Below are 14706 nucleotides of genomic sequence, written 5' to 3' on the forward strand. Positions count from 1 at the left end.
TCAATTATTCACAGATATTTACCCTCAAATAAACAAACACGCAAATAAATAAATAATCGTCTCCTTGGTGTGAGCACCTGCTCGACTCTCCTGGTTCCCCCTCTCTCTTCTCTCTCTGTGCAAAAGTGGCGCAACACTTTAGCGCCTCATCACTTGGATTGTGTCTTTTCTGTGTAGACGTGTAACAAAAAGAAATACAAATCTGCCACAATCTTATTTTCCCCCAAAAGTCTGGAGTCTGTCTGCTTCCATTGGAAATTGAGGGGAGGTGTGTGTCTGACTGTGTGTGTGTGTTTTAGGAGGGGGGGGAGGGGGGGTGATCTGGGCAGATATCTCCATCTAAGCCCTGCGCTATAATTGAAATGGCGCATTTGGCTGCAGGCAGGTTGTGAGGGCGCTTTCTGCAGCAGCGTGCATGCATGTCCATAGACGTCATTTGATTTTAATGGCCTGCAGGAAATTTGGCGTTACAACTCCAGACATTAAGGCAAGAGGGAGAGAAGAGAGCGAGAGAAAGAGAGGAGAGCAGGGACACGGGGGGAGAGAGAGTACGCACCGCGTGAAACATATTGGTTCAAGGATATCTCTTCATTTTCAACATATTCTCTTTTTTTCTACAGAGACTTTATCAACAAGTTCCTGCGCCTTGATATCACGTTGCCTGAGTGAAGGACCATGGCAGCCCGCCTGGCTTTAAACTTTACATTCATGCTGCAGGAGCTGCTGGAGATGGAAATGTGTGCCTGCTAGCTGGAACTGCCCGCGGAGCTGTTACATCAGACCAAGTGACAATGAGAAATCTGCTTTTTGCTGCTCGAAATCTATTGAGAGACTGACAGTTGCCTGTTAGGTTTCCCTCTGCGCCCTCTGGAATCCCAACTTCACACCGTTAGAGGGGAAAGCGTCTACTTTCAAAATAAGAGAAGTTAGTATATCTGTGCACCCATAATAGAGGGTATCACGTTCTCTTCCTTGAGAAAATTGCCTGGGCGAGAGAGTGGAGTTGAGCTAATTGTAGCCTAATCCCTGGCCCAGAGGCGCTCGGGCAGCCCGGAGCGAGATTTTTCTTTTTTAGCTCTGCTCTGTTATTTAGAGACGGATTATTGAGCTTTCTTCTTCTTCTCATACAAACCAGAGGGGCAGCTTCGTTTGGAGCAAAAACAGCCAGACAAGCTGAAGCGCGGAACAGGATTCCAACCGGGAGCGCAATTTTTTTACGCGTATCCATATAAGAAGGGGAAGGAGATCGGCTCATCTATGTACAAGGTAAGGACGCTGCCTGTGCGCTTTGGTACAAAGAAGCTTGGTGAGGACAGGTCGAGGCAGCCTGGCAATAGAGCCTTTAAAGCCACAGAGACTCAGAGCAGTCCATCCCGGACACGACCTACAGTGTTCCCTCTTCTTCTCAGAGCAGTTTAGAGCACGATACAGACTCCGGCTCCAAACACTTGGCTTCTCCGTGCGGCAGAATAGGTTCGTTCCGGAGCTGGATGCTGGCGTAGTGGTATCGAGGGGGAGGCATTTGGAGAATATATTAGGACATTTCGGGGGGTTACAGCGGACAGGAGCTGGGACAGAACGCCGGCACGGATTTCTCCTGGACTGCCTACAATGTTTGAAACGGTACGGTGAGACATTTTACCATTACAGACAGATGTACGGGTTTATTACGCACAGCGCTGTAAGGTTTACTTTGAGCAGGATTGTGAAGAAGGGATTTCCCCTCTTTCCTGACACACCGGACAGTTCACACGTGCGGTGTTTTTATCAAACGGGTTACGTGAATTACACGTGTCGACATGATGCCCTTTTTTTTTAATTGTAAAGCACGAATAAGGCGCCATATTGTGCTATTGGGCAGAATTAAAGGCAGAGGCGCGGGCTCGTGTTTTTCCCGTGGAGCGCGGTGTTGCATCGCAACGTTTCTCTTTTGATCTAATGTGGTTATTTTAATTCAGAATGATTTGAGGTGAATGGCATCAGTGTGTGAACAGGGTCAGTGGAGCGAAGCAGCAGAAGCTCTGAGGTGAAAGTTGATGCCTCTACAGCTGCTGGGATTTTGTGGAGGAATTTATCATAGACGGTGTGTGTGTGTGTGTGCTTGTGTGAGTGTGTGGATGTGTGTGTCTGTGAAGATAGTGAGGGTTGAAGAAAGACGAAACGACTGAAAGTTATAGGTCCATTATAAATTGTATTATAAAATAGGATAAGATATATTTTAGGAAGATATATATTTTTTAGATTGCGCCAAATAATATGGTGATTTCATTGATTAATGGATTGAATGGTTGAGAGAGAGAGAGAGAGAGAGAGAGAGAGAGAGAGAGAGAGAGAGAGAGCTTGGTATGGACCCCAAACTTCTCAAGTCTTTCCAAGTTTTTTCTTTCTGTCCTTTTCTTTCCCCTTTCTTTTCTTTCTTTTCCTGGGATTTGAAATGTAATCCCGTCCGCCTATAATCGTATTAAGGGAACATGATACTGCTGTGATGCGGACACCACCCTGGAAAAAAAGAAAGACAAAGCTCCAGTCTCTCCCACTCTGCCCGGTGGCGCTTCTCTCCAAGGGCCGCGGGGATGAGCAGCCACACGGCCTCCAGTTTCAGGGTCGTGACAGTGAAAGAGCTCAACAACAAATTGATGCTGGTGCTTTATTAGTCTGTTATAAGGATCTGTTGAAACCAAGTGTGGGGCTCCAAGTATCATTTGAACTCTTGTCATATGAGTGCACAAGCAAAGGTCTGCGTTTCAACCAAAGGCTGCAGGGGAACTGGTGCGTAACGATGCGTAAAGTGGGCAGACTGTGACCTTTCATCAGCAGGAAAATACAGAAAAATAGCAACTGATAAAGTTTCTTAACAACATGAATTTGTTCTGCGTCCCCAGGTCCCTAAATATAACCATAACCACTCCGACTTTATTTACACTCAGTCCTATTATGAAGTGGCCACACTGAGGTTGGGTGGTTCACCTGCAGCTGTTGGCAAATACATCACGCGCGAGTAAGTTGGAGATAAACGGATCCTCGGCTCGTCCGGCAGCAGCACAGGAGTCAAATGGCGGGGTATCGAAGCGAATCCCAAATATTTTCTATAGCATTTTATCAGATGATCAAACCCAGCTCCCCTCTGACCTCTGCGTGCACCGGCGCGCTCCGGGTAATCTCCATTTACACTTATTGTATTCCGAACACATCTCCTCACATTGTGCCTCACATGCGGAGTGTGTTCGGCCTGTGAGTGTGGATGATGCGCTTTGACGCACGCGTGGGTTTATGAAGTTTTCCCTCCGTGTGCCACAGCAGCGTGACAGCACAAGTCACAAGTGTGTGTCGGCACATGACAGCCGTGCACCTCAATCTTTGGTGTGTTGAATGTGTGTTAAAAGGGAAAAGTTACTCCCCTTTTACCCCCCCCCCCCCCCCCCCTCCTCTCCCCGCCGTGTTTTCCTCCCTCGCTCTTAGATTGGTGCTTGGTGTGTCTGGGCGCATCACGTCTAACACATAAGGCGACCTTTAATTAGAATATTGCAGCAGCAGTTTGTTTTATTCCCCTGGAGGCTGACACCTAGCACCCCCCTCCATCTCCCTCTTTCTCTCTCTTTCTCTCCCTCTGTCTGTCTACCTCGCTCTATCTCTCTCACAGCCTGTTTTTTTTTTCTAATAAGGCATCCTCCTATCCTCGCCTCCGGTGCCGCATGAAAAAGATGCAAACATACTTAATTAGAGCGGTGGCAATAATTCCCCGGCTAAACGCGACCAGACAGTCATGGAAGTGATCTGATACCGTTCAGTAGGGATATTATCTGCTCCCCAGTGTAGGATCACTCTGGTCGGGGTTTCTTTTCCGTCTGCACCTTTATTCCTATGGCTTTTATCTACACTTGCTTTCAGGAGGGAAGAAGCATGTCACGGCTGTCTCTGACCCGGTCCCCGGTCTCTCCTCTGGCCACTCAGGGTATCCCTCTGCCGGCTCAGCTGACCAAGGCGAATGCCCCGGTGCACATCGACGTCGGGGGACACATGTACACCAGCAGCCTGGCGACCCTCACCAAGTTCCCAGACTCCAGGTAAGACCCTTCCCTGCCTATAACCTCATAGCCGGAGTTAGTTTACTAATAAATACCATTTATCTCTATTTATCGGAGAGGATTTTATCTTGTTTCTTTGCTTTTTAATGTCTTATTCAACAATATATTATATATATTTCTTTTAATATTAGAGAAATAGCTTTTCTTCTTTTATTTCTATTTAATTACTTAATATTGCATTTCAACAAGGAATCAATTATTATATCATTTGACTGTTGTTTGTCTCAATTAAGACTAATTGGATTTTTGATGTTAACAAGTCATTTAGCTGACTGGCATAAATAGAAGTTCTTTCCCTCATAACCTTCTATAATATCTGTTCATTTCTCATGCCTTCATTATTTATCATCCTCTTTTAGCTTTAAAACGCATTTGATTGTTTTTGTTCTGTTTCACCCAGTGATTGTTTTTAATTGTCTAATAAATACCTCCAAGGCTTTTTAATTTCTATCGCCTCTCACACGGTAGTCGTGCTCAAAAACTCAGCTGCTGTCATTAATACTATCACGTGTTTTAATGTTGATTTCAAAGGCATACACACACACTCCCTTCACTCTCTCTCTCTCTCTCTCTCTCTCTCTCTCTCTCTCTCACACACACACACACACACACACACACACACACAACCAGTTTGTGGATTAGGGGGATATAAGGATCCTAAGCATAGACCCACATGTCCGGATCCCTCATCAAAGCTGACGTTGGTCGACTTCAGATCTGATTAATATCTGGCTCTTTGTCTCATAACATATTGATTTTTCTTGGCTGTTTTGGGACCAGCATTTACCATCATCTGCTTTCTAGTTCCTATAAGTGTTCAGACGGAGGATTCTTTTTACAAGATATAAGAAATACATGTACAATAACAAAACGTGTATAACTTTAAGGCTGTATATTCCTATTTTATGGGACAACATTATCGTTGCTGTAATTCTCCAAACAACCCAGAATTGGGGATGATATTGCGGTCACATTTTAAATCGTTACCAACTAAAACAGTGACGTTCTACTTGTTGAATATTTGTGCGATCAGTAACAGAAAGGGCTTGTTTGCTCTCAGGCATGTGAGTTAGATTCCCTCATACATCAAACAAACAGGGCTTTTATTTTGAACGCACTTCCACTGATAAGTTTAGTCATAAGGATTCAGATTGTGTAAGAACTGTTAGTAATCCACTCTCCCACTTTATTCACCTATTTAGCTCCATCCACAAACAAGGTGACAACACCAGAGGAAGCTCTGAAAGCAAACACTGCCGAAAATATCTCTTCTCTTCTGCTCTTTGAATTTTTCCCATTTGAAACTACGGGATGTTTTCAGGCCCCCTGCTTTCCCCCCCATAATACAGTGTGTCATTCATTACATGATACAGTCTTCGATTGTGCGTCAGCTGACAGGTCCCGTGTGGGCCAATGTAAACATACACCGGGTTGTTAGAAAATCTGCCAAATTGGCTACAGGAAACAATCCACATAATCCCCTGGTAATAAAGTCTTGATATTCACAGAGTCCGTTGACAGGAAATCCCTGACAACTCTCCCTTTATTCCTGACTCTAACATGTCATGAGAAAAGTAAAGCTCGTCCCAGACAAGGCTTTATGATTGTGTTTGTTATTAAGATGCTTAGCTTCAGTGTCATATTGTGTTCAATCCAGTGGCCAGAGGGCACACGTTATTCATCTACATTTTACAGTGCTTTTCTTTTAAATGTGCCTATATGATTTGGATCTGATCATTAGCTCTTAATATTTATTTCGATATTTTCGTATCTGTGTTGTACTTGTTTTTATGCTCTGATGAAGCTTTAGTGATTCATAGGAGGACATGGGCACCGTGTAAATGGGGCAGTCATGTCAGAGCACCCAAACAGTGTTAGTACAGTGAGAGGAAAGACCGGATACCAGTGTGAGTGTAGGATGGAGCTCTCTCTCCCTCTCCCTCTCCCTCTCTCTCTCTCTCTCTCTCTCTATCTCTCTCTCTCTCTCTCTCTCTGTCTCTCTCTGTCTCTCTGTCTCTCTTTCACACATGCTCCTTTGCCCCCCTGTCTTTCTCTTTCTGTGTCTTTCTCACTCTTGATCTCTCTCTTACACACACACACACACACACGCACACACACGCACACACACACACACACACACACACACTCACACACATATACACGCACATACACACATTCACACACACACTCACTCTCTCTCTTTCTCTCCCTTACGTGCATACACTCACTGTTTCTCTCTCTCCCAGCCTCCTCAGTGTGCAGTTGGCCTCAGGGCTCCACTTTCCACTGGAGCCAGTGGAAGGAGGGGCCCTTTTGTGTGAATTAGGATAATGGCCGACAGCAGAAAGCAAAACAATTACACTGGCACAGCCGCGTACGCCGCGTTCGCCCATGTCCGGTCGAGCTGTGGGCATAGACTGAACTCTGTACCGACTAAAAGAGCCGGGTTAAAGAGTTTAAAGTTGATGATTGCTTTTAATAGATTGGCCCCTAAATAATGCAGCGTGCCAAGAGAAAGTTAGTCTAGTAACTAATGTGTGGTTATTCATCTTCTTTTGTGCCCGGCCATATTAAGGGACAAGGGTCATGAAACATTGATGCTACACTCTGCGGAACTCTCACAGAGGACAGGCGCAGCAGTCACTTGAACAGAAGCTGAGGAAATTAGGGCAAATGTTCCAGAGACAGTGAAACTATTTTGAAAGGACCACCGGACATGTTTCTCTTTAAAGATGAGTCCTCTGTGTCCAGACATGATGAATCTCTACATGGCTTTATCCTCCTTTGCTGATTTCTTTCTCCACTATGTGTAAGTTTCACAAAACAGATTTTTCCATGTATTTTATCACGTCATTGTTAAACCTCTCAGCTAATCTGAGCATGCCCTCAAGTGGCTTTTTAAAAAAAGGATTTTACACAGGCTGTATAGCGATAACATATGGCCATCTAAAATAAAACTAAGCTAGTGGATAAAACTGGCTTTGCAAATGGTAACAGCCTATTAAGCCATGATATGTACATTTATTTTAGAGGAAATATTAAGATCTATTTCCTTGTGAACATACATTATATGCCTACCAACTAAATAAATTTGATGAACCACCTGATGAGATCAGTGTCACATTAGTAGTGTAACTTTGCTAAACATTGATGGTGTAATTTCAATAAGAGATTATTTTCCACAGATTGATTGACTGATTATTTTGGCTTTGGGACGAGTTTTGCTTCCAACTGATTTGCCTGCATAAGCTGCCACAACCATGAACAACACGGTCAAGTTTGTATAGCATACGCATCAAGTCAAGCTAATACTAGCATTCAGCAGACCCCTAGAAAGGGACTTCTTCCCTATTTGACGTCATCTGTTGGATGGACATTGGGCAACGTTCTGATTGGCTGGTCAGCACTGGCCTTTTGCTTTTAAATTAAGTGAAATTCTAAGATAGGACATTCCTGCATGAGAATCAGTCTTCGCCCAAAACATTTCAGAACAAATTCTACTACACAATATTTCTATAGCTACAAAATGCCCAGATCTTTTTCACACATGCACCAAATATTTCTAAAAATGCAAAACTTTTGTACACATTACAAACACACACATTGAGATACTTGACTCTTTCATTTGTATTGACTTAGTGTTTTACAATTGGAATCAGCGAATCAGAGCCAGGGACGATAGTAATCTGGTTTTAAACTCCCCCCTTTTGTGACCTGCACTCCTCATAAGTCAGTGGGGAACGGCCTTGAGTGCCCGACTTAGAAAACTCATAAACATCTTAGTGTTTGTTTCACTGTGCAGGAAGCTGCAGGGCGTCTTGTGTCCATTAGGCATCCAATAGTCGTACACATCCATTATAGCATCTGCTCTATCAGAATCAGTGATATCTGCGCTAAATCGTCCTCCCACCTCCTGCAGACACGTCTCTGGCAGCTCTCAGCAGCTGGTCGGCCGTAGCTCCTGCAGCCAGCATCCTGGCAGATATTGCCCACCTACTGCCCCACATGCCGGCCCTCACTCCGCACCGCTGGAGTGAGAGATCTGAGCTGCTCCCGTCCTTGATAACCTCCTACACCCACCACCTCCCTCCCTCTCCCTGACTCGTTCTCTGTCTTTAGTTCTCTCATAGCTTTTTTTTTCTCACACTCTTTCCATCTCTCTGTCCTCCTCTTGTAATCTGTTTGTTTCTCTGTCCAGCTCTTTCATTTCCCCTCTTTACTTCTGTTTCTATTTTTCTTTCCCCCCTTTCTGTCTGTCGGCGTCCTTGTCTGTTTGTGTATCCTGTCTTAATTTCTCTATTGCCACCCTATTCTCTCTCCCTACCTGTTAAGGACAACCACCCTTCCAATTCAGGGATTTAACAGAAGGGGGGGGGGGGTGGCTGAGAGAGAGAGAGAGATAGAGAGAGAGAGAGAGAGAGCGAGAGAGAGAGAGAGAGAGAGAGAGAGAGAGAGAGAGAGAGAGAGAGGGAGTGAGTGAAGGGAGTGGAGGAGAGGGAAAGAAAAAGAAAAACAGGCAGCATTTTAATTGCTTTTTAAAAAAGTGGAGATGAAAAACAGAGTTAGCCTGGAGGGGTATGGTGAAATTCTAGCTGGAAGAATTGCAAGACCATATGAGAAAGGAACACCTCGGGCCAAACAGGGAGATGAGTATTGGTTTTTTATAAAGCATTTTGCATCGATTTCCAGAGAGAAAGCGAGTAAGGCAGAGGGATGGAGACAGAGAGAGAGAAAGAGAGAGTGAAAGAGAGAACGGATGGCAGGAGCAAGGGGAGAGAGAGGGAGGGAGGGAGAGAGGGAGAACCATCTTTGCTTTGCTCCCTCACCCAGTCAAGTCAAAGAGAAAGAAACAGGGCGGATTTGATGTGATAGCTTCAGTTCGCTTTGCCGACACATCGGGGTCAGGAGATACCTGATCCAACCATTAAACACATACTCACACAAGTGGAGGATTGGGATTGTAAATCCAGTAAAATGAGTGTGTGAGTGAATCCAGTCCTGCTGTTTGTTCACTGACATTCCCACTGCGGCCCCCTTTCCACTGTCTTGTAATAGAGTTTGACAATGCCAGTGCTGAGGCAGTGCTGGGAGAATGTGTGTGTGTCGGTCGACATGTTTGCAAATAGGTTTTACAATTTTCTTTGTCAGACAACTTTGTCAGTCGACCTCGAAGCTGTTACTGTGATTAAAGAGCTGATTACATCAAAATGATGATAATAACAGCAACGCAGCGCCCTGCCAAGAGCTGTTTCGGAGAAAGACGATGGAAATGTGCAGTGAAACCGTTAAGGAGGTTGTACGTGCAACAGATTTCTTGTGTAAATCACTAGTGCGGCTTATTTGCACTGCGCAGGCATTCCAGGTTTCTCTGCTGAGGGAGCTGTGAGCTTTGTTTTAAAATGAGTCACAAAATTAAAGCAAATTATTCCACTTGCACGAGCAGTGCTTTTGCAAAATAAAAGCACTTGTACTAACTGCGTCCTCAATATTTTAAAACATGCTAAAAAAACACTATTGGTTATGATGGACGAGGGATATTTAGGATTTGGAAACGAACAAACAGATAGAGTGCCCAGATGAGATTATTAGAACAGCAAAGTAGGGACAGGGGGACTATCTGTCCAAGGGTATCTGGAGGCACAGCACCAACATGGTGATGAAAGTTTATAGATAACAACAATTTCCACTCTTAGCCTTGATGAGCCCCTTTAGCCAATGTCAACTAAGCCCTTAATCTTTCAGTGGAAGGAGTTAACCATGGGATGCTATAGGCAGCAACAAGTGTCTTATCATTACACTGAAGTCCTGTCCATACTTAGTGAAAGCCTTAACGCATACAACTAATTACTGTTATAATTCATGATTCGGTTTCTTAGTAGGAAAATATTATTGTTGTCATTCAAATTTTTTCATCTTATTTTCAAAGCTTTCAAAACTCTGAATTTATGTCTTTTAGCCTTTGAGCCTTTATTTGAGTCTGTGTCTAGGTATTTTGCAAAAAAATTATTCAGGCCAATCTATATATATCATTTGGTGAAACCAAAGAGAAAATTATTATTATTCTAATGGGTTTATTTTCCTAAAATAAGTCCTGACAATAGATATTAACCTTTTTAGACCAACCAGTGACTTTATTCATAACAGTAAAATCACGGAAATATGTATCAGAGATTAGGATTAAGGATTACTCCACATTATATACAAAGTCTTACAGTTAAATATCATTATGAATAGACAATGCAGATGTTGTGAATTTATCTTCCTATCCCATTTATCTATCCACAAACTGGAACTCTGTATCAAACACAGACACCGTGGAACAGTTCCACGGCCTTCTGTGCAAATTCTTCAAATGGTCATAACAAAATCAAAACTGCAAAAGTGAAATATCTTTTTCCAGACGTCCGTCTTGCATTGGTATGTGGCCCTCACCACTCCACGCCTCTCTCTCATTTCCACCCCTCTGACAGATGGAATAATAGAGCTGTAATGCTACATTCATGCTATTAATTTCTGTAAGTACAAGCAGCGAGCGTGTGTGTTGTTGTAATCTTCCTGCAGAAGGGACACTTCAAACAAGTCTGGAATGGAGGAACTGTGCCTTAAGCCCCTTGTTTCAACCTGGGATGCTAATGCATTTCAAGCTTAGTGCTAATAAAATTGAAAAATAAATGGAGGGTAATTGTTTCATGCATCTGAAGGAAGCTGGCTCATTCCTCTGTGTGTGTTTGTGTGTGTGTGTGCGTGTGTGGCTGCCTGCATGCGTGCGTGTTTGTGTGTCAATTTCAATTTTCAGAATCAGTCGTCTGTTCAATGGCACTGAGCCCATCGTGCTGGACAGCTTGAAGCAGCACTACTTCATAGATCGGGACGGCGAGATATTCCGCTACATTCTCAGTTTCCTCAGGACCAGCAAATTGCTCCTTCCAGATGACTTCAAGGTAAATATCTGCACCACAACATACTGTATGGAGTGTACTTGTCTGCACCATCGGCTCTCTCCATTTGAACAACACAACAACATAAAAAGCTGAGACTATGTAAAGCCATCTGCCCAGACATGCCTTAGTGTTGTGTGGAATTCAGGATGTTCCTAAAGATAAAACACTTAAGTGTGGATATGTTTGTATTTTAAATGTTTTCCTGCTGCCTCGGGGGTCGAACGTCTTCCAAATAGACCTGAGACCACAACAGAGAACTGTTTTCACAATGCTTAACTTAGCCCCGCCTCCCCTCCATTTAACACATAGCATACCTGCAATATAAGCATACGCAGTAATTAGAAAACTCTACTGGAAAGAAGACATGGAGGCGACTCATTGGGAGTTTTCACTGTGGAGATGTAAAATGCTAACCAGCTAAATAGAGCAAGGCCCGATGATGTGTGTGTGCTCCGGACCCCTGAGCTGGTTTACATAGAGGAGAGCACAGGTGAGACCGCTCTGTCGGCCCTCTGCTCTGATGACCGACTCCCCCACAGACAGGAAGTGCCCCCAACAATCAAGGCCTCAATGGGAAGGGACACTGTGGAATGTTGGTGCAGTAATACAAGCAGGCTCTGCACCCATGTTTCCATGCTTTATCAAAACAAATGATGTCAGGCTTGATATCAAAATCTTTGGTACTGCCACAATTTTTTACAACATTTTCTGTAAATAAATATGTTTTATAGCCAGGGGCAGTTCAAGGGTGGGGCCAGTGGGGGCACTGGCCCAAAATAAAATCTGATCGACCCCCTTTGAGTCCCTGTCCTGTCAGTGGTCTTAAAAAAGGCAATACTAACAATAAATATGATAATTTGTTTAGATTTTTTTTGGAAGAACACAATGTAAAAAGGAACCAATTTCAAACCATATTCAATGATGTGTGTCTTTGCTTAAAGCTATAGCGCTTACAAAAACGAAGAATTACTTAAATGTGCATCATACAGAATCTGGAATTGTTGGACATGTAATTGGCCCATTTATCTACCAAATAAAAAAAAAACGGCCAGAAAACCCAAAACAATTAGCTAAAAGACCCTAAAGTGTGGAGGTCACACGAGCGACTCCGCTGATGGTGTTACTAGTGAGGTAGTCTGACCTCACAAGAGTCCACACAGCCATATGTGGCTTTGTCAGAATTGTTATATATTCTGCCTACAGCTCCTTCATGTTCAAGGTTTCATTCAGTGATACTGTTTCCCAGTATTCTACGCTTCACTTCTACTCCACCTTAACTTGCGTGACCTTTCCACCGGGCTGGCGCTTGTTCATCATTCTCTACGAGAGCCAAACCTCCGACAACAGAACATGACATGAAAGCCCTGCATATTTTGGCAAAAGATGGCCTGACTCACAACCGATTAGTTTTTTCCCTTCTTATTCATGCTTTCCCCCCCCTGCCCCCCCTCTTCCTCTCTGTGAAATCTTGACAGTCCAATCAGGCGCCACGGTTGAAGAGAATGCGTTGGACTCCATTGTTTCAACTCATCACGATCCCCTCTCATAAGCCTGTGTTGATCTGCATACCTTTCAATTTGCGTGGAGCCCGGAAAGAAGAAAAAAATGCAAATAGTGAGAGGCGGAATTGAGCATGTCCTTATCTGAACACAATCAGGCTTGCCGTCGCCCGGGGGCTGGGTCTGTTCTGCTGCTGGCAGCCGCAGTGCTGTGTGTTTTGCTAAATCAATGTGAAAGTCTGAGCAGAGAAGGAAAAGAAGTGTTTCAGCCTACATCAGTGGAACAAAATATTCACTATTAATATCCTTCCTCATCTCATTATTCAAACTACAATTAATCACAAGAGTGTAAGCAATGCTCAGTCACATTGAGGGCACGGTTATAAACCGTTACAACTCGGCGGTTTCTGCATCACTTTATTCAGGCGTTCTGAATTGCACTTTAAATCAATAACGCTTTCTTTTTTTTCAGGTATGATAGGCTAAAAATAATAGTTTTTTCTTTTTTTCGAACATTAAATAAGGGTTGGAGGGATTTTTCCATCATTGGCAAGTTCAATCAAAAACCTGCGAACCTCTACCTGTGTGGGTTTACTCACCTTTTTATGTCCAGAACATACGGAAGGTCTTTATCAGCCCCCCGACTCCCTGACAGTGACAGTTTCCATCATTTTCTTCTTCTTCTCGCTGTCTACCTCTCTCTCTTTCTCTCTCTCTCTCTCTCTCTCTCTCTCTCTCTCTCTCTCTCTCTCTCTCTCCCTCTGTCCTTTCCTGCGATGTTGCCTTGCCAGTGGGCGATCAGGTCGGATCATTATTTTGAAGCTCAAACGGCCTGTCTGGACACGGGATTGGGGGATGAATTGTCTGGTAGAGCTGGCAGCGGTAGCAGCAGCAGCGGCTCCAGCAGCCAGGACGGAGTTGTTGGCCCCGTCTCCCTCTCATCCTCACCTCGGCGCTTAGGATTACTCTGTTGTTTTCTGCACTGCTCAGGATGACTAAAGTGCCTCGCAGACAGACCCCTGTTAAAAACATATCCATCCATGGCTTCAGACCTGTGAAGGATGAGGAGCTACACTTTGATACAGAGAGCCGCCTGCAGGGGAGTGTCTCAGTATGAGTTTTGTCAGCTGCAGCAAGAAGGCCAGGAGAGAAAGAGACAGGGAGGACGGGAGAGAAAAAGGGAAAAAAGGACAAACCTCCTCCTTCGCTTTCTGAAATCTTAATATTAGACCATCAGCTTAAGATGTGTTGCGTCAACACTCTGTCCAGATGGAGTTGTATTTGGGTGTCGTCCACGCGCCTCAGATGAAGGCACCGTTAAGATGAAGGGAGTCAAACCAGTGCGGGCCGCTCTTCAAGGCTGAAGATCTTAACGGAGGCAGCAGGGTTAAAGAATATGAGGTTTGCTGCTCTGCTCTGTTTCTACACATTGGTTCAGAAAAAAGAGGGGGGAAAGTTTTTAGTTAAAAGGGCTCCCTGACGGCACCGGCACGGCCAACAATGATGCAGACTGTGTAAAGCAGTTGTTGTTATTTCACCACAAACAGTCTCACTGTGAGTGTGTTAAGAATATGAGATGAGCTGTGCCGTGATTTTACGATGTCCTTACACTGAGATGATCCATTGCCAGGAGCCAAGGTAGAGTCAGAATGGCAGCGATGGCAGGTCTTAAACTATGAATGAATTAAGCTGTCATTCTTTGTCACTGTGCAACACTAATCAGAACAGAGATTTATTAATTACTAATTGTTTAGCTTAAAGATTTGCAGCATTTAGGTGTAACCTAATTAAATCTTGTTCTAATAGGAGCTTAACATAGGGCCACAAGCCTCATTAACATAAAACTCCCTCTATGTGAGGAATACATTAAAATCATCCTCAGTTTATAATTGTCCTCATGTTCCCTTCTTTTCCCTCACCTCCCGTCTGCCTCCAATGGCGGACCTCAGCCTCCCCCATTTTTTCTATGGTAGCGGTGAATGATGGTGCCATCTGGTCTTATGGGAAATTAGAGGCAAGAGCACAGGGGCAAATGGCCCCCAGCAAGCCCTGCCCGGGAGGCAGAGGCCGGCAATCTGCTGCAGACTGTCTGCACACAGGAATGCACCATCCCACTTCGCTGGAGCCCCACTGACGGCCTTTTCTGGAGAGTGCTCGCTAAAACATGCTAAAGGCAAGAGC

General features: G+C 44.2%; 1 protein-coding gene across 4 annotated transcripts in view; it reads left to right on the forward strand.

Moving 5' to 3' along the window:
• Positions 1 to 317: 317 nt before the first annotated feature.
• Positions 318 to 14706, forward strand: part of LOC128444527 (BTB/POZ domain-containing protein kctd15) — a 28148-nt gene continuing 13759 nt past the window's right edge. Inside the window, exons 1-3 of one of the 4 annotated variants that reach the window (XM_053427062.1) lie at positions 318 to 1266; positions 3889 to 4064; positions 10882 to 11026. In XM_053427062.1, coding sequence (XP_053283037.1) covers positions 1258 to 1266; positions 3889 to 4064; positions 10882 to 11026 — 330 coding nt within the window. In that variant the 5' untranslated portion in view covers positions 318 to 1257. The other 3 variants (XM_053427080.1, XM_053427053.1, XM_053427072.1) reach the window with 3 other exon arrangements.

The sequence above is a fragment of the Pleuronectes platessa genome, chromosome 1, assembly GCF_947347685.1.
Source record: "Pleuronectes platessa chromosome 1, fPlePla1.1, whole genome shotgun sequence".
In the NCBI taxonomy this organism is placed as follows: domain Eukaryota; kingdom Metazoa; phylum Chordata; class Actinopteri; order Pleuronectiformes; family Pleuronectidae; genus Pleuronectes; species Pleuronectes platessa.